This window comes from Elephas maximus, chromosome Y (assembly GCF_024166365.1).
Source record: "Elephas maximus indicus isolate mEleMax1 chromosome Y, mEleMax1 primary haplotype, whole genome shotgun sequence".
NCBI lineage: Eukaryota > Metazoa > Chordata > Mammalia > Proboscidea > Elephantidae > Elephas > Elephas maximus.
In genome coordinates, this window is record NC_064847.1 from 11,474,430 (window position 1) to 11,495,616 (window position 21,187).

Sequence of the window (21,187 nt, forward strand, 5' to 3'; positions counted from 1 at the left end):
CCAGCCACACAGCCTACTCTCATCTCCAGAACCAGAGAAGAACAGCTAAGCACTTCCGTATATTTTCCCACACCCCTCACCCCCAAGCTGTCTTCAGTGGCTACTGATTTCCTTGGGCCCTGTTGAGTGCCCTGTGCCATGTTCCCGGTCTTGGAGAAGGAATTAATGCACATCAGGGGGATAGATAAATTTTCCAGCTCCACTAACCGGGGGAGCTCAGGACAGAAGGAACTCCTGTCAAGGCACAAGTGGTCTGTGGACTTTGAGTACCTTTCCCCCTGCGTGGACCTGTGTGGGCCTGTTTCAGAATAGGCCCTTGCAGGCAGACTGCAACTGTTTAAGCTGTATGGTGAAGAGATAGGTGTTTGATATTTGACACTGCTTTGCCTATTCAACAGGGTCCTCACCTAACCAGATGAGGGGCATAAGGACTAGAGGCTCCATTCAGGTCACCTAGCCACCCATGCGTGACAGGCGTCCAGGATTAACTGGTGTACCTCCCAGTCCTTATAACCAAAAGCACTGGGTGCCCATGGTTCATCTGCAGAAACCACCCACCTGTACGCTCTAGACAACAGGGACACGCCTTCCTCAGAGACACTCGGGGGATGGTTCTCAGCCCCCTGCCTTGTTCAGAGAGTGACTCTTTGCTGCAATCAGATATTGGTACCTACACCAAACACCCCTGTCCCTCTAAGGTTGAACGACAGAGACTGTGTCACACACTTGATGACCTGCTACCGGGACAAACGAGCTGAATCCAACAAGAAAAGTAAGTGAACTCATAATCTCATATACCTGATAACAGCTCTATCCCTCTGTTGACAGGACGTCAGAGCTCCACACACAAATATAATTAAGGTAGCTCAGTGAAGCAACCCATCTGGGCAAATCAAAATAAAACAAAGCAAGAATCTAGGGTACAGTAAGCAAACATAAAATAAACTAATATGATAACTTATATATGGCTTAGAGACAAAAGTCAATATCAAACAACATAAAGAAACAGACCATGATCACTTCAACAAGCTCTCAACACAGAGAATCAAAGGATCTTATGGATGAAGGTGCCTCCCTAGAATTACCAGATGCAGAATTCAAAAGATTAATATACAGAACTCTTCAAGACATAAGGAAGGAGATCAGGCAATATGCAGAACAAGCCAAGGAATACACAGATAAAACAGCTGAAGAAATTAAAAAGGTTATTCAAGAACATAAATTTAACAAGCTGCAAGAATCCATAGAAACACTGCTATCAGAAATTCAGAAAATTAACAATAAAATTATAGAATTAGACAATTCTGTAGAAAGTCAGAGGAGCAGAATCAAGCAAGTGGAAGGCAGAATTAGTGACTGTGAAGATAAAGCACTTGGCACCAATGTATTTGAAGAAAAATCAGATAAAAGAATTAAAAAAAAATGAAGATCTAAATGCCACCATCAATTAGCTTGACCTCAGAGACATATACAGAACACTTCACCCAACAGCATCCAAGTATACTTTCTTTTCTAGTGCACATGGAACATCCTCTAGAACAGAACACATATTAGGTCATAAAGCAAGCAGAATCCAAAGAATTGCAATATTGCAAAGCATGTCTTCTGACCATAAAGTCATAGAAGTACAAATCGGCAACAGAAGAAGCAAGGAAAAAAAAAATCCAACACACAGAACCTGAACAACATCTTGCTCAAAAACTACCGGGTTATATAAGAAATTAAGGACAGAATAAAGAAATCCACAGAATCAAATGAGAAGGAAAACATATACTACTAGAACCTTTGGTACAATGCAAAGGCTGTGCTCAGAGGTCAATTTACAGCAATAAATGCACACATCCAAAAACGAAGAAAGGGCCAAAATCAAAACATTAACCCTGCAGTTTGAAGAAATAGAAAGAGAGCAGCAGAAGAAGCCTTTGGGCACCAGAAGAAAGCAAATAATAAAAATTAGAGCAGAATTAAATGGAATATGGAATAGAAAAACAATTGAAACACTTAAGACCAAAAGTTAACTCTTAGAAAAAACTAACACACACACACACACCAAAAACAAAACAAAACAGGAGAAGCAGCAAATAGCCCTAATAAGAAATAAGAAGGGCAATATCACAAAAGATCCAACTAAGATAAAAAAGAATCAACAGAATACTATGAAAAACTGTAACAAACTTGAAAACCTATGGGAAACAGCAACATTTCTTAACACACATTACCTAACTAAACTAACACAAACAGAGGTAAAACAACTAAATAAACATATAACAAAAGAAAAAACTGAGAAGGTAATTTAAAAACTCTCCCCCCCTAAAAAAGCCCTGGCCTTGACAGTTACACAAAAGAATTCTACCAAACTTTCAGAAAAAATAATTAACACGACTACTACTAAAAGTATTTCAGAGCATAGAGAAGGATGGAATACTCCAAACCTCATTGGATGACGCCAGAATAATCCTGATATAAAAAATAGGTAAAGACACCACAAGAAGAGAATTACAGACCAATATCCCTCCAGAACACAGACATAAAAATCTTCAACGGAACTCTAGCAAATAGAATTCAACAACATATCAAAAAAACAATTCACCATGACCACGTAGTATTCATACCAGGTATGCAGGGATGGTTCAACACTAGAAAAACAATTAATGTAAACAAACTATACAAATAAAACAAAAGACGAAAACCACATGATCTTATCAATTGTTTCCGGAAAGACATCTGACAAAGTCCAACGCCCTTCATGATAAAATGTCTCAGCAAAACAGGGATAAAAGGGAAATTCCTCAACATAATAAAGGGCATTTATACAAAGCCAACATCATCTAAAATGGAGATAGTCTGAAAGCATTCCACCAGACAAAGATGCCCTTTTATCACCATTCTTATTCAGCTCTGTGCTGGAGGTCACACCCAGAGCAATTAGGCTGGAAAAAGAAAGAGCATCCAAATTGGTAATGAAAAAGTAAAAGTATCTCTATTTGCAGATGATAAAATTGTATACACACAAAACCCTAAAGAATCCACAAAGGAACTACAGGAATAGAACATTTCAGCAAACTATCAGGATACAAGATAAACATACAAAAATCATTTGGATTCCTCTACACCAACAAAGAGAACGTTGAAAAGAAAATCACCAAATCAATGCCATTTATAATAGCTCCCAAGGAACATAAAATACTTAAGAGTAAATCTAACCAGAGACATATAAGACCTATACAAAGAAAACTACAACACACTACTGCAAGAAACAAAAAGAGACCTATATAAGTGGAAAGCCATACGCTATTCATGGATAAGAAGACTTAACATTGTAAAAATGTCTATTCTACCAAAAGCCATCTACAGATTTAAATCAATTCTGCTCCAAATTCCAACAGCATTTTTTAATGAGATGGACAAACAAATCACCAAGTAGCCTATTATACTGCCATGGTACTCAAGACAACCTGGGACTGGTGCAATGAGAGAGGCATAGACCAATGGAACAAAGTTGAGAATCCAGGCATAAATTCATCCCTGGTGCTGTACTGGCAGTTGAAATCCATCAAGGTGCTCACTGGAAACTCTATGGGGCAGTACTACTCTGTCCTATTGGGTTTCTATCAGTTCGAATCAACTCGATGGCAAATGGTTTGGTTTTGGTTTTGCTTATGAGCATCTGATATTTGACAAAAGCCCAGAGTTCGTTAAATGGGAAAAAGAGTCTCTTTAACAAATGCTGCTGGCAAAACTGGATATCCATCTACAAAAAAATGAAACAACACCCATGCCTCACACCGTGCGCAAACACTAATTGAAAATGCATCAAAGACCTGGATATCAAATCTAAATGATAAAGATCATGGAAGAAAAAATAGGGACAAAGCCAGGAACCCTCATACATGGCATAAACAGGATATAAAACATTACTAAGAATGCACAAACACCAAAAGAGAAACTAGATAACTGAGAGCTCCTAAAAATCAAACACTTACACTCATCCAAAAGAGTAAAAACATAACCTATGGTCTGGGAAGAAAATTTTGGCTTCGAAATGCCCAATCAGCATCTAATCTCTAAAATGTACAAGATACTGCAAAACTTCGACAACAAAAAGACAACTTAATTAAGAAATAGGCTATGGATATGAACAGGCACTTCACCGAAGACTTTCAGGTGGCTAACAAATACGTGAGGAAATGCTCAGGGTCATTAGCCATCAGAGAAATGCAAATTAAAACTACAATGAGATGCCATCTCACTCAAACAAGGCTGGCATGAACCCAAAAAACACAAAATAAATGTTAGAGAGGCTGTGGAGAGACTGGAACACTTATACACCGCTATTGGGAATGTAAAATGATACAACCACTTTGGAAATCGATTTGGCACTTCCTTAAAAAGCTAGAAATAGAACTACCATACAATCGAGCAATCCCACTTCTTGGAATATATCCTAGAGAGATAAAAGCCTTTACATGAACACATATATACACACCCTTGTTCACTGCAGCACTGTTTACAATGTGAAAAGATGGAAACAACCTAAGTGACCATCAACAGACAAATGGATAAACAAATTATGATATATTCACACAATGGAATACTACGCATCGATAAAGAATGGTGAGGAATCCGTGAAACATCTGACAACATGGAGGAATCTGGAAGGCATTATGCTGAGTGAAACTAGACAGTTGCAGAAAGATACATGTTGTATGAGACCACTATTATAAGAACTCAAGGAAAAGTTTAAAAATAGAAGAAAACATCCTTTGATGGTCATGAGGGTGGGAAAGAAGAGAGAGTGGTATTCACTAACGAGATAGGAAACAAGAACTATCTTAGGTAAACGGAAGGACAACACACAACACAGAGACAGTCAGCAAAACTGGATTAATCCAAAAGCTAAAAAGGTTCCCGAATACAACCAAACGCTTTGAGGTATAGAGTAGCAGGGTCTGGGTCTGGGGACCATGGTTTCAGGGAAATCTAGTTCAACTGGAATAACAAAGTTTATGAAGTAAATGCTAGGCACCCCACTTTGGTGAATGGTGTCTGGGGTCTTAAAAGCTGGACAGCGTCTATGTAAGATGCATCAATTGGTCCCAACCCACCTGGAGCGAAGGAGAATGAAGAACACCAAACACGCAAGGAAAACACTAGCCCAACAGACAAGAAGAGCCACATAAACTATACACACATCAGCCTGAGACCAGAACAACTAGATGGGTGGCCAGCTACCACAACTGACCACCCTGACGGGGAACACAACAGAGTCTCTGCCAGAGCAGGAGAAAAGTGGGGTGCAGAACTCAAACTCTAATGAAAAGACCAGATTTAATGGTGTGACTGAGACTAGAGGAACCCCAGAAGACACGGCCCTGCACTCTCTTGTTAACCTAGAACTAAAGCCGTTCCCGAAGCAAACTCTTCAGACAAAGAGTAGACTTGACTATAAGACACAAAATGATATTCATGAAGAGTGTGCTTCTTAGTTCATGTAGATATATGAGACTAAAGAGGCAGCTCCTGTCCAGAGGTGAGATGAGAAGGGAGAAAGGGACACAGACGGTATCCGTGAAACGACACAGGAAATTCGGGTGGAAAGGAGTGTGGTGTCACATTACAAAAAGAATAACTAGGGCCACACAATGTGTGTTTACATTTTTGTATGATAAACTAACTTAAGCTGTAAACCTTCACTTAAAGAACAGTAAAATATATATATATATTCCATTAGGCAACACACTGCTCCTCCTCACACACATCAGATATTTTTTAGAAGACTAAACTGGAAAGTGCATCGGGAAGAATCAGTTTTTATCTCGTTTTACGTTTGTTAAGTATTTGGCTGTTAAGGTATCTGGGCCTAGTATTATTTTTTCATAAGATTAAAAAAACAACCTTTTATTGCTTTACTAGAGGACTACTCAGGTTATAAACTTCTTTTTCAGTAAACTCTGAGCCTATACCTTGGTACATTTACTCAAATGTTGTTAAATAGGTGAATATACAAACTGTAATATATGAGAGTATTACTCAATTAAAAAAAAAGAAAAAACAAAAAACCTATCACTACATGCAACATCATGGAAGAAACTCAAATGCATTATGCCAAGTGAAAGAAGCTAAGATCAAAAGAGTAAGTCAGTACGATTTCATCTGCATGTCACTGGGGAAAACTAGAGGAATTAGGGCAGGGACTGTCACAAAATGGGGATGAGGGCACTGACTACAAAAGGGGTAAGGAAAAGCAATTGTTTGTGTTCTATATATTTATTTTATTGGGTGGGTTACAAAACTCTACACATTTGCCAAACCTCATATTGTACACCATGAAAAGTGACTTTTATTTTATGTAAACAAACAAATTAAAAAACCAAAACAAAAAATAAACTATTTACTCTGGCTTCTCCTTCCAGGTGTGATAGAGTAAGCGTAAACAGATTGGTGCTTCTGTCTGGAACTAGAAAAGTGAACTGTTTGCTTAAAACCAGCACTAAGCTACTAGGGTAAGAAAAACAGACTACTCCAGAAAGGTTCAAACCTCAAAAAAGTTAGAGGGAGGCAGGCCCAAGATGGCAGAATAGCCACGTGCTTCCAGTGTTGCCTCTTACAACAAAGACCCGAAAAATCAAGTGAAATGATTCTATTTATGGTGAGCTAGAAGCCCTGAACATCAAAGGCAAAGTTAGAAAACAGACTAAGTGGCAAGGGGAGAGTGAGACCGTTCAGAAGTGGACAGGAGTTGCTGAGTTCCCTCAGGCACCATTTCCAGAAGCGGATGGATGCGGTGGGCCTGTGGTTGCATTCGGCTACAATTTTCTCAGGGAGAAACAGTCAGCTGCTCAGCCTACTCACCTCCGGAACCAGAGAAGAATCGCACTCTTGGCAAAGCTAAGTACTTGTGTATATTTTACTGTGCCCCTGCCCCCAAGCCAGCTTCAGTGGCTGTAGATTTCCCTGGGCCTAAGATAGGCCCATTTGAACGCCTTGAGCCATGTTCCCATACTTGGAGAAGGAATAAGTTCACAACAGAGGGGAAAAGATAATTTTCCAGCTCTGTTAACCTGGGGGGCTTAGGACAGAAGCGGCTCCTGTCCAGGTGTAAATGGTCCAGGAACTTTGAATACCTTTCCCCCTTGCATGCACCTATGTGGGCCTATTCCTGGAAAATAGGCCCTTGTTGGCAGACTGCAACTGTTTAAACTGTGTGGTGGAGAGATTGGTATTTGACATTCGACACAGCTTTGACTATTAAACAGCTGATAACAGCTCTAGGCATCTGCTCCAAAGGCAAAAATAATCAAACTAGCACACTCAAGAAACTTATTTGGGCATATCAAAACAAAACAAAGCGAGAAACTAGGATACAGTAAGCAAACATCAACTAATACGAAAACTCATAGATGGCTCAGAGACAACAGTCAATACCAAACCACATAAAGAAACAGATCATGATCACTTCAGTAAGCTCTCAACACAGAGAATCAAAGGATCTTCTGGATGAAGGTGCCTCCCTGGAATTACTGGATGCAGAATTCAAATGATTAATACACAGAACTCTTCAAGACATAATGAAGGACATCAGGCAATACTCAGAAGAAGCCAAAGAACACACAGATAAAACAACTGAAGAAATTAAAAATGCTTTTCAAAAAAATAATGAAAAATTTAATAAGGTGTAAAAATCCACACAGAAACACCAATTGGAAATTCAGAAGATTAACAATAAAATTATAGAATTAGACAACTCAACAGAAAGTCAGAGGAGCAGAATCAAGCAAGTGGAAAGCAGAACTGGGGACCTTGAAGATAAAGCACTTGGCCAAAATATTTGAAGAAAAGTCATTTAAAGGAATTTAAAAAAATGAAGAAACCTCAAGAATTATGAGGAACTCTATCAAGAGAAATAACCTGAGAGTGATTGGTGTACCAGAACAGCATGAGGTAACAGAAAATACAGAGAACTGTTGAAAATTTGTTCGCAGACAACTTCCCTGATATCATGAAAGACAGGAAGGTATCAATCTAAGATGCTCATCAAAGTTCACATAAGGTAGGTTTTAAAAGTCAATAAGACATAATCAAACTTGCCAAAACCAAAGATAAAAGAGAATTTTAAGAGCAGGTAGGGATAAACCAAAGTCGCCTACAAAAAAAGAGTCAATAAAATTAAGCTCGGACTACTTGGCAGAAACTATGCAGGCAAGGTGGCAATGAGATGATTTACACCAAGTTTTGAAGGAAAAAAAATTGCCAGCCAAGAACCATATATCCAGCAAAATTGTCTCTTAAATATGAAGGTGAAATTAGGACATTTCCAGATAAAAAGAAGTTCAGGAATTTTATAAAAACCAAACCAAAAGTACAAGAAATACTAACAGGAGTGCTGTGGTTAGAAAATCAATAACATCAAGACTAGAAAATGAACAGAGCAATCAGATGTTAACCCAGACAGGGAAAACACAAAAATAAATCACAGTTAAATAAATGATCAAAACGGGAAAAGAGCAATGTCATTAAGTAAAAGAAGACCACATTAAAATAATAAAGAGGGACTAAGAAATGCAGTCGCAGATCTTTTATATTGAGAGGAAGATAAAGCGATATACAGAAATAAGAGCTACGTTTAAACTTAGAAAAACAGAAGTAAATATTAAAGTAACCACAAAGGAGACTAATTATTGTACTCATCAAGATACATGGAACAAACATTAACAGCACTGAAAAGTGAGACAGACAGCACCACAATTATACTAGGAGACTTCAACACACCACTTTCAATGAAGGACAAGACATCTAGAAAAAAGCTCAATAAAGACACAGAAGATCTAAATGCCACAGTCAACCAACTCGACCTTACAGACCTATAGAGACCACTCTAATGAACAGCTGCCAAGTATACTTTCTTTTCTAGTGCACATGGATCATTCTCCAGAATAGACTACATATTAGGTCATAAAGCAAGCCTCAGCAGAATCTGAAACACTTAAGTATTACAAAGCATCTTCTCTGACCATAATGCCATAAAAATGGAAATCAATAACAGAAAGAGCAGGGAAAAGAAATCAAACACTTAGAAACTAAACAATATCCTGCTCAAAAACAACTGGGTTATAGAAGACATGAAGCACGGAAAAAAGAAATTCATAGAATCCAATGAGAATGGAAACACTTCCTATCAGAACCTTTGGGACATAGCAAAAGCAGTGCTTAGGGATAAATTTATATCAATAAATGAACACACACAAAAAGAAGAAAGGGCCAAAATCAAGGAATTATCCCTAAAACCTGAACACACACAAAGAGAGCAACAAAAGAAACCCTCAGGCACTAGAAGAAAGCAAATAATAAAAATAAGAGCAGAATTAAATGAAATAGAAAACAGAAAAGCAATTGAAAAGAGTTAACAAGACTAAAAGCTGGCTCTTTGAAAAAAAATCAACAAAATTGATAAACCACTGGCCAAACTGACAAAAGAAACCAGGAAAGGAAGCAAATACCTGAATAAGGAATGAGATGGGCAATATTAAAACAGGCCCTACTGAAATTAAAAGAATCATATCAGATTACTATAAAAAACTGTACTCTAACAAATGTGAAAACCTAGAAGAAATGGATGATTTCCTAGAAACACATTACCTACCTACCTAAACTAACACAGAAGTATAACGACTAAACAGACTCATAACAAAGAAGAGATTGAAAAGGTAATCAAAAAATTCCCAAAAGAAAAAAGCCCTGGCCCGGATGGCTTCACTGCACCGTTCTACCAAACTTTCAGAGAAGAGGCAACACCACTACTGCTAAAGGTATTTCAGAGCACAGAAAAGGATGGAATACTCCCAAACTCATTTTGTGAAGCTAGCATATTCCTGATACCAAAACCAGGTAATGACACCACACAAAAAAGAAAATTATATACCTATATCCCTTATGAACTTAGATGTAAATATCCTCGACAAAATTCTAGCCACGAAAATTCAAAAACATATCAAAAATATAATTCTCTGGGACCAAGCGGGTTTCATATCAGGTATGCAGGGACGGTTCAACATCAGAAGAACAATTAATATAAATAAAACAAAAGACAAGAACTACACGATTTTATCAATTGAAGCAGCAAAGTCATTTGTCAAAGTTCAACACTCATTCATGATAAAAACTCTCAGCAAAATAGGAATAGAAGGAAAATTCCTCAACATAATAAAGGGCATTTATAAAAAGCCAATGGCCAACATCATCCTAAGTGGAGGGAGTCTGAAAGCATTTCCCTTGAGATTGGGAACAAGACAAGGATGCCCTTTTTATCACCACTCTTATTCCAGCCTGTGCTGGAGGTCCTAGCCAGAGCAATTTGGCTAGATAAATAAAGGGCATTCAGACTGGCAAGGAAGAAGTAAATCTATCTCTATTTGCAGATGACACGATCTTATACACAGAAAACCCTAACGAATCCTCAAGAAAACTACTAAACCAATAGAAGTGTTCAGCAGAGTATCAAGATACAAGATAAACATAAAAATATCAGTTGGATTCCTCTACACCAACAAAAAGAACATCGAGGAGGAAATCGCCAAATCAATACTATTTGCAGTAGCACCCAAGAAGATAAAATACTTAGGAATAAATCTTAACCAGAAATGTGAAAGACCTATACGTAGAAAACTACAAAAACTGCTCCAAGAAACCAAAAGAGACCTACGTAAGTGGAAAAACGTACCTTGCTCATGAATAGGAAGGCTTAACATTGTGAAACTATTTATTCTACCAGAAGAAACCACAGATACAATGCAATTCTGATCCAAATTCCAACAACATTTTTTTAATGAGATGGAGAAACAAACCACCAATGACATACGTAAGGGAAAGAGGCCCCAGATAAGTAAAGCATTACTGAAAAAGAAGAACTAAGTAAGAGGCCTTACTCTACCTGATTTTAGAACTTATTATATCGCAACAGTAGTCAAAACAGCCTGGTACCGGCACAACAACAGACACGTGGACCAATGAAACAGAATTGAGAATCCAGACATAAAGCCATCCACATACGAGCAGTTGATATTTCACAAAGTCCCAAAGGCAGTTAAATGGGGGAAAAGGCAGTCCGTTTAACAAACAGTGCTGGCATAACTGGATATCCATCCGCAAAAAAATCAAACAAGACCCATAGCTTACACCATGCACAAAAACTAATTCACAATGGATCAAAGACCTAAATATAAAATCTAAGATGGCAAAGATCATGGAGGAAAAAATAGGGACACTGCTAGGAGACCTAACACATGGCATAAACAGTGTAGAAAATATTATTAAAAATGCAGAAGAGAAACTAGATAACTGGGAGCTCCTAAAAATCAAACACCTATGCTTACCCAAAGACTTCACCAAAAGGGTAAAAAGATTACCTACAGACTGGGAAAAAGTTTTTAGCTATGACATTTCCAATCATCATCTGATCTTTAAAAGCTATATGATACTGCAAAAACTCAACAACAAAAAGATAAATAACCCAATTAAAAAATAGGCAAAGGATATAAACAGACACTTCACTCAAGAAAATATTCAGGTGGCTAACAGATACATGAGGAAATGCTCAGGATCTTTAGTCATTACAGAAATGCAAATCAAAACTACAACGAGATTCCATCTCTCTCCAAGAAGGTTGGCATTAATCCAAAAAACACATAATAATAAATGTTGCAGAAGTTGTGGAGAGATTGGAACACTTACACACTGCTGGTGGGAATGTAAAATGGTACAACTGCTTTGGAAATCGATTTAGTGCTTCCTTAAAAAGCTAGAGATAGAACTACCATATGATCCAGCAATCCCACTCCTTGGAATATACCCCAGAGAAATAAGAGACTTTACATGAACAGATACATGCACAGCCATGTTCACTGCAGCACTGTTGACAATAGCAAAAAGATGGAAGCAACCAAGGTGCCCATCAACAGGTGAATGTATAACTAAATTATGATACATTCACACAACGGACTACTATACATCGATAAAGAACAATGATGAATTCGTGAAACATTTCATAATGTGGAGGCATTATGCTAAGTGAAATAGTCAGTTGCACAAGGAAATATTGTATAAGACCACTATTATAAGAACTCGAGAAACAGTTTAAACAGAAGAAAATATTCTTTGATGGTTACGAGAGTGGGGAAGGAGGGCAGGAGGGAGGGGAGATGGGTTTTCACTAACTAGATAGTAGATAAGAACTATTTTAGGTGAAGGAAAAGAGAACACACAATACAAGAGAGGTCAACACCACTGTACTGTACCAAAAGCAGTTTCCTGAATAAGCTGAACGCTTCGAAGGCCAGAGGAGCAGGGGTGGGGGTCTGAGGACCATGGTTCAGGGGACATCTAAGTCAGCTAGCATAATAAAATCCATTAACAATCTGCATCCCATTTTCGAGAGTGGTTTCTGGTCTTAAATGCTAGCAAGCAGCCATCTAAGATGTATCAATTGGTGTCAACCCACCTGAAATAAAGGACAACGAGGATACCAAAGACACAGTAATTATGAGCCCAAGAGATAGAAATGGCCACATAAACCACACACTACATCCGCCTGAGACCAGAAGAACTAGATGGTGTCCTGCTATAATCGACGACTGCCCTGACACGGAACACAACAAGGAACCCCTGAAGAAACAGGAGAGCAGGGAGATGCAGAACTCAAATTCTTGTAAAAAGACCAGACTTAATGGTCTGACTGAAACTACAATAACCACAGAGGTCATGGTCCCCAGACCTTCTGTTAGCCCAAGACAGGAACCATTCCTAAAGCAAACTCTTCAGAAAGGGATTGGACTAGACTAAGGGATACGGAATGACAGTGGGGAGGAGTGAGCTTCTTGGATCAAGTAGACACATGAGACTATGTTGGCATCTCTTGTCTAAACGGGACATGTAAGGGTAGAGAGGGTCAGAAGCTGGCTGAACGGATACACAAAAAAATGGAGGAGGGAAGGAGTGTGCTGTCTCACTAGGGGGAGAGAAATGAGGACTACATTCAAGGTGTTTATAAATTTTTCTGTAAGAGTCCGACTTGACTTGTAAAGTTTCACTTAAAGCACAATAAAATTTAAAAATGGAAAAAAAAAAAAAGTTAGAGGGCAGCCAAGTTAGTCCTGCAAGAGCTTGCCAATAAAAGTCACTTTTTAAGATCATTATTTGAAGCAACAGGCTAAAATTATGCCATTACAGTCAGGTGGAAGCACAATGTTGGATGTACTGTCAGGATACACTCAATGTTCAGGTGCACATTTGGCAACAATCAAAACCTAAGTGGGAGCCTCTAAAAGGGCAGAGACAATTTTTTCAGCACTTTCACAGGACCAAGAGTTTGGAATCTGCAGGGCTAAGGGACCCACACTATATACTCAGTTGATAACCTGGCAAAGAAGAACAGACTGAGTCTTATGCAGCTCTGATTCAACATAGTCTGTGACTGAATTAAAATCATTAGTAACACTGTATCCATCGAAAAAAGAACAGTGACCTTTTCTAGAAGATGAGAACACTTGGAATCAATTTTTTATATAAAATTTTTCAGCATTCAATGTAACCACTAGATACGACAACAAGATGGAAAATTAAAGCCCCCCCCGACAAAAAAAACAAAAAACGTGGCAATAGAAAAAGACCCATGGGTGATAAATGTGCAAGAAAACATGAATTCATACAGTAAATGCTGGAGAATTTTGTCAAAGAACTGGGATCTATGAAAACACTTTCAATATCCAGAATATTTAAGAACTATTATAATTAAACAAAAAGACAAAAAACCCAATCAAAAAATGGGCAAAGAACTTGAAATGTGGTATATACATACAATATAATTCATTCAAAAGTACTGACATACTTAAATAGACATGAAAACAAATGGCCAACCAGCACATAAAAAAATGTTCAACATTATTAGTCGCTAAAATAAAAAAAGCCTATTGCTGTGAAGTTGATTCTGCGTCACTGAGTAAAACTGCCCCACGGCATTTCCAAGGCTGTAATTTCACAGAAGCAGACTGCCACATCTATCCCCCATGGAGTGGCTGGTAGGTTTGAACTAGTGACCTTTAAGTCAGCAGCTGAGTACTTTAAACCACTGCACCACCAGAGCTCCTTTTTTAGTCATTAGGGAGAGGCACATCAAAATCTCAGTGAGATATGGCTTTACTCTCATTAGAGTGACTATGAAAAAAAAAAATGGACGAAAAACAGGTGTTGGAGAATATGTGGAGATACCAGGATCCTCGTTCGCTGCTTGTATGGATGCCAAAGTATAAAGTCATTGTGGAAAACAGCTGGGTGGTTCCTCAAAAAACTAAACATAGAACTACCATATGATCCATCAATCTTAACCTTAGGTACATACCCAAAGGAACTGAAAGCAAGAGTGCAAAAATAAACCTGTACACTAATGTTCACTACAGCACTGTTCACCAGAGCTGAACGCTGCAAACAACCCAAGCATTCATCAACAGATGAATGAAAAGACAGAATATGGTACACACATACAAAGGAGTATTACTCAACCATGAAGGTAAATGCAATCCTGACATATGCTAAAAGACAGATGGACTTTAAAACATTATACAGAGTAAAATAAGTCAGTCACAAATGGTCAAATATTGCATAATCCCAAACAAAGGAAATAAGCAAACCTATAGATGCCAAAGCTTAGTAGTGGTTACCAGGAATTGAAGGGAGGGGGAAAAGGCAAGTCATCTGCTTAGAGGACACTGAGTTACTGTTAATGGTAATAATTTTGGAAAGATGAGGGGACATTTTTTCTAAAGTGTAATTTACAGTCATAATAGCTTTTATGATTATTTCATTACAATTCAGGACATGCACTATCATTGAGTATTCCATAGTACCCAAAATAATATAGTTCTAACGGATATGTTTAATATCGTACCTGATTCTGTTGTAATGGGGGCTGAGGCGGTCCATCAGAAGCCTGGCCTTCATTATCATTCCCTCCTACTGGAGAGCCATGAGTTGTGGCTGTCATGCTCAACACAAAACAGATCCTGGCAATTAAGCTTGCCTATGCAGTTGTTGCAAGAGAAGAAATTATACTCTACTTATAGAAGATGAAGTATCAGCATATGTCAGTCTTAAAAATCTCCAATTCAAGAACAGATCATCTTGCAGAAATGATTTCATAATCTGAAAGTAAAAAGAAAAACGGCACAAGCTTTAAGTGTAAAATAACACCGTAAGAAATCAGTCCAGTTGTAACACGGTTATATCACAAGAGTCTCTACAGTTAATAACAGATGGCTGTAAGAAACACAGAAGTAAAAACCAAAATTTCATTAATATTGTTGACTAAACATTGTTGTTCCAGCAGTTATAATAAGAAAACAGAAAAACTATAGTCTTAATATTATATAATGTTATATAATACATAACACGTTGTTGTTGTTAGGTGCCGTTGAGTTGGTTCCAACTCATAGTGACCCTATGCACAACAGAACGAAACACTGCCCGGTCCTGCACCATCCTCACAATTGTTGTTATGCTTGAGCCCATTGTTGCAGCCACTGTGTCAATTCACCTCGTTGATGGTCTTTCTCTTTCCCATTGACCCTCTGCTTTGCCAAGCATGATGTCCTTCTCCAGGAACTGATCCCTCCTGAACATGTCCAAAGTATGTAAGACACAGTCTCGCTGTACTTGCAGTCAACACAAAATATCTATTTGTTTATTTAATGAATTAATTAACCTAATGTTTAGTTGAAATTAATGTAAAAAGCAATGATCTGGAATTGAAAGAAATTTAATTTACGGTCTTTCTGCTAATTAAATTGTTCATAAATGTATTACTTAAACACCGTAGGACTTATTGGTCTTTGCAGTGTGGTTTAATATACGTTCCTCAAAGCATTATTTATTTTAACATGCTTAGCATAATTTTTGAGTTAATGCAACAAATTTAACTTGCAATTCAGAGATTTCCTTCCCTAATATGGAAGCAAGTGAATAAAAAAAGACTAAGAGGAACTAACAAAAGAAAAACAAAGTAAACTAGGGATTTTTTTTTTTTTTAAGTAATAGAAGGAAAACTAGAGGGGATTCTAGAATCGTAAGGAAGGGCACAACACAGATTCATTCTTAACCATTCCCCCACCTACTCCAGTCACCCCATTCCAGGAGTGACAGTGAGTTACAATGTCCTGAAATTTTTCATTAATACTCCCAAACCCAGTGTGTCCTTACTTTTTTCCTCTTTTGGTTGAGGCATAACAGTATGGCTCCTAGGGTGAAGCAGGTAAATCATGGAAATCAGACAATGCTAGTGACTCTCTCTGGTAAAAATGAAGGTTCCAGAACTACATCACAAATTTAAGAGCAAGCTGTAGCTCAAAGGATACCCCTCCCTCAATGAAAATGTGAGATGCCTCTAGCTAGGTAGGTTGAATTTGTATGTTTAAATAAACTTTTGGAGACACAGTATTTTCTAAGTATTCTAAAAAATCAGTTGTCATTGAGTAAATTCTGACTCATGGTAATCTCGTGCATGTCAGTGTAAAACCATGATTTGTCAACAGCTGAATTTTTGGAAGTAGATCATAAGGCATTTCTTTCAAGACCCCTCTGGGTAGATTAGAACCTCCAAACACAGGCTAGGAGCCATATACATTAACCATTTTCACCTCCCAGGGACTCCATTTTCTCCTTAGGCTACTTAAAAATGGTGGAAGACAAAAAACTTGACTGTCATATTGTAACTTGGAAAGGAAAACAAGAACTTCTCATACAAGGCAGGAAAAGTGTTATGAAGTCACAAGTTTATATGAGACCAAACAATGTCAGTAGAGAACATGAGCAAGACAAAAAGGAATCACACAACTATCAACTATGCAAATATGTGACAGCTAAAAGCAGGGGGAGGGGAAGAAAAGAGAGAATATAGGAAGACAAGCCAACTTTGAAGGAAACATTACTCGACTAACAGTGGAACTTCTCTATAACTGTGTCACACTATACAACAATGAATTATTAAATGAATATCGTAAGATGATAAAAATGAGATGAAAAGGGAGACTGCAAGCTAAAACAATAAACTGATGCCCAAATCAACATTACTTCAGAACTTGAAAAGGAGCAAACAGACATCGCTAAAGTGCAAAGGAGTGTTATTTGGAAGTTTTAAAACAAAACAGCGAATGCAGATTTAAAAAAAGGAAGACAAAAACATTCAAACAATTACAGAAAATTTAAATGATATGGAGAGAAAAGAATCATCTCAGGAAGCAATGATGCTTCTGAGTAAGACAATTCAACAAACTGTATGACACGTATACCCTAAAATTCAAAGAAAAAAATGAATTGGAAGAGTGAACGGGCACATCATGATTCAGACATCAAACACAATATAAGATTCTAAATGGAGAACCATCGACTAGACTATCAAATACAAGCATAAGAATTACACAGACATTCAGAAAAACAATGCAAATCACCCACTAGATGAAAAAATCAGGGTGATCTTAGATTTCTGCTGAGCACATTCAATGTCGGATAACAATGAAATGATGTATATTCAGTTCTGAGGAAAAGAAAATGTGACATAAGCCAATTATCTCCAGCTATAACAACAACAAGAACAACAAAAACAATATGAGAGGTTCACATATAAAAGCGTCAAAAGGTTTTTGAACATAAAAGAAATGAAGGAACAAAAGAACTGTTAATGCTTTGTTAACGGCAATGAAATGTGGCCAATTAATGTTGTTGGAGCTTGCCATCAAGTCAATTCCGACTAGTGGCAACCTCGTGTGTTACACAGAACTGCTTCACAGGGCTTTCTTAGCTGTAACTCCAATGAAGGGGGATCACCAAGCTTATCTTCCACTTTTTCAGACTGGCAGTCAGGTTTGCACCACCTAGGGACCAATTTATAGATGAATCAAAACTAAGAACTCAACAGTACTCTTCTTAGCTGTCTCCTGCCCTGCTATGGCACACAAGGATGTTTATCTTAAATACATTTCTAAATTATGAAAAGGCTAGTTTTGATAAAAGGGAAAGTGGAGAATCTGGGCAAAGCCAGAGCATAAGGATGGGATGGGGACCGTCAAAGGGGCCATTAGGCTACTCCAAATTAAAAAAAAACTGCATATATTTAATACCTCTTTCCAAAAATGTTTGTGTGATGCTGCCCTAGAAAAATAAGAAACACATGGTCTCTATCAAGTATTAAATAATCTGAGGGTGACATGATGGAAATATCACTTAGCTAAATGCCAGGAAAACTCAGCTTTTAGCTCAATATATTTGATCATCTATAATATATAAAATACATTACACATAAATACAAAAAAGAACATACGATAATTCCAACAAATGACCCAAATGTCTAATAAAATTCAATACCCTATGAACATATTTTAAAATAAAAGGATTATGCTTTAAAAAAATTGCAATCATATAAAATACCTTAACCACAAATGAATGACAGTAGAAATTAATAAGGAAAACAACCTGGAAAACACACACATAGAAATTAAACAGCACACTACTAAAGAACCACAGAGAAAAATAAAAAAATACTTAAAAGTTGAAGAAAAATTAAAGCACAACATAACAAAACTTACGGGATGCAGCGAGGCAGTGCTCAGAGGACAACTTATGGCAAAAAACACATACATTATAGAAGACGATCTCACATCTACAACCTAAGTTTACAACTTGGGGAACTAAAGAAAGAAGACCAAACTAAGTTCAAAGGAAGGAAGTAACAAAGATCAGTGGGGGAATACTAAATATAAATTATAAAAACATCACAGTGACTTAAGAAAACTAAAACTGGTTCTTTGAAAAGATATTATTAAATCAATAAGCCTTTAGGTAAACTAATAGAGAAAAACAGAAAATGGACACAACTATTAAAAATGAAAGTGAAGAAAAACCACACACCTTTCAAAAATAGAAAAGGGTGAGAAAACAACAGTATGCCAGTAACTTAGAGGACGTGGAAAAATTCCTAGAGAAACATGTCGCTGTTGTTGGAAGCCGTTGAGTTGACTTTGTCTCATAGCAACCCCATGTGACAGAGTACAACTGCCCCACAGGGTTTTCTAGGTCGTATTTTTTTTTTTTTTTCTTCAAAGTGGGATGCAGAATGTTTTCATAATAGAATTATTTGGCCAATTGACTTAGAAGTCCCCTTAAACCATGGTCCCCAAACCCCTGCCCTTGCTCTGCTGACCTTTGAAGCATTCAGTTTATCCCGTAAACTTCTTTGCTTTTGGTCCAGTCCAGTTGAGCTGACCTTCCCTGTGTTGAGTATTGTTCTTCCCTTCACCTAAAGCAGTTCTTATCTACTAACTAATCAGTCAAAAACCCTCTCCCTCCCTCCCAGCCTCGTAACCACAAAAGTATGTGTTCTTCTCAGTTTATACTATTTCTCAAGATCTTATAATAGTGGTCTTACACAATATTCGTCCTTTTGCCTCTGACTGAGTTCGCTCAGCATAATGCCTTCCAGGTTTCTCCATGTTATGAAATGTTTCACAAGTTCGTCACTGTTCTTTATCGATGCGTAGTATTCCATTGTGTGAATATACCACAATTTATTTACCCATTCATCCGTTGATGGACACCTTGGTTGCTTCCATCTTTTTGCTATTGTAAACAGAGCTGCAATAAACATGGGTGTGCATGTATCTGTTTGTGTGAAGGCTCTAGGGTATATTCCGAGGAGTGGGATTTCTGGGTTGTATGGTAGTTCTATTTCTAACTGTTTAAGATAACGCCAGATAGATTTCCAAAGTTCTAGGTCGTATTTTAATGAGATCAGATCGCCAGGTCTTTCTCCTGCAGAGCTACTGGGTGGGTTTGAACGGCCTATCTATCAGTTAGCAGCCGTTGCACCATCAGGGCTCCTTTAGAAAAACCTAAGCTACCTAAAAAACACAAGATGAAAATCTCAACAGACTATAGTAAATTAAGAGATTTAGTCAGTAATCCAAAGCACTAAACACAACAAAACCATTAAGTCAAAATTTAAAAACTACAAGTAATTTTAATTTAAGCCAATCCTTCTTTAACCAAAATTAAACCAGTATTTCTCAAACACTTCCAAAATGAAGGAGGGAACGCTTCCTAACTCATTCTATGAGGCCAGAATTACTCTGAAACCAAAGCCAGACAAAGACACTGCAAGAAAACTATGCACCAACAACCTGTATGAATACACAGGCAAAAATCTCAATTAAAAAAAAAAATCCCCCAAAACTAAATGTTATTAAAATTAAATTATTATATTAAAATAATTGTAAACCATGACCCAGTGAGATTTATCCCAGGAATAAAAGGGTGGTCAACTTTATAAAATCAATGTTAACACACTACATTGATAAATCCAATGTTTATTTAACAAAGGAAAAGAACTACATGATCATCATAATCAATGCAGAAAAGACATCTGACAAAATCTTTCAAGATAAAAACACTCAACAAAACAGGAGTTGAAGGGAAATTCCTCAAAATATGTCATGGGTTGAACTGTATCACCCAAAAACATCTGTCCATCTTGGCTAGGACATGATTCCCAGTACTGTTCAACTGGCCACCATTTTGTCATTTGACATAATTTTCCCATGTGTTGTAAATCCCACCTCCATGATGTTAATGAGGTAGGATTACAGGCAGTTATGTAAATGAGGTAATCTATGAGATTAGGTTGTGTCTTAAATCAATCTCTTTTGAGATATAAAAGAGAGAAGCAAGCTCCGGAATCAGGAGCAGAGTGTGTCCTTTGGACCTGGGGTCCCTATGTGAAGACCAGGGGAAAAACTGATGACAACGACATCACCCCAAATCTGGCAAAGAAAGCCTTCCCCTGGGGCTGATGCCCTCAATTCGAACTATCAGACTGTAAGAGAATAAACTTCTGTTTGTTGACACCATCTACTTGTGGTATTTCTGTTACAGCAGCACTAAATGACTAAGACAATATAATTAATGTCATTTATGAGCTACCATCACACTCAGTAGAGAAAGACTGAAAGCTTTCCCCTTAAGATCAGGTATAAGACGTGGCTGTCTATATCCACCACTGCTAGTCAAGGATAATAATGGGAGTTTGAGCCAAAGTAATTAGCAAAGAAAATGAAGCAGAACTTATCCTAACCTGAAAGGAAAAAAAAATCAGACT

At 37.6% G+C, this 21,187-nt stretch overlaps 1 protein-coding gene across 5 annotated transcripts in view; it reads right to left on the reverse strand.

Annotated features, from left to right (window-relative positions):
- Positions 1-21,187, reverse strand: part of LOC126069875 (probable ubiquitin carboxyl-terminal hydrolase FAF-X) — a 173,975-nt gene that overhangs the window by 127,481 nt on the left and 25,307 nt on the right. For all 5 annotated transcript variants that reach the window (XR_007516092.1, XM_049873523.1, XM_049873524.1 and 2 more), the window contains one exon: positions 14,936-15,189. Coding sequence is in view for 4 of the 5 variants with exons in the window: in XM_049873523.1 (XP_049729480.1) it covers positions 14,936-15,031 (96 nt within the window). In the remaining variant the exon portion in view is untranslated. The remainder of the gene's footprint in view (positions 1-14,935; positions 15,190-21,187) is intronic.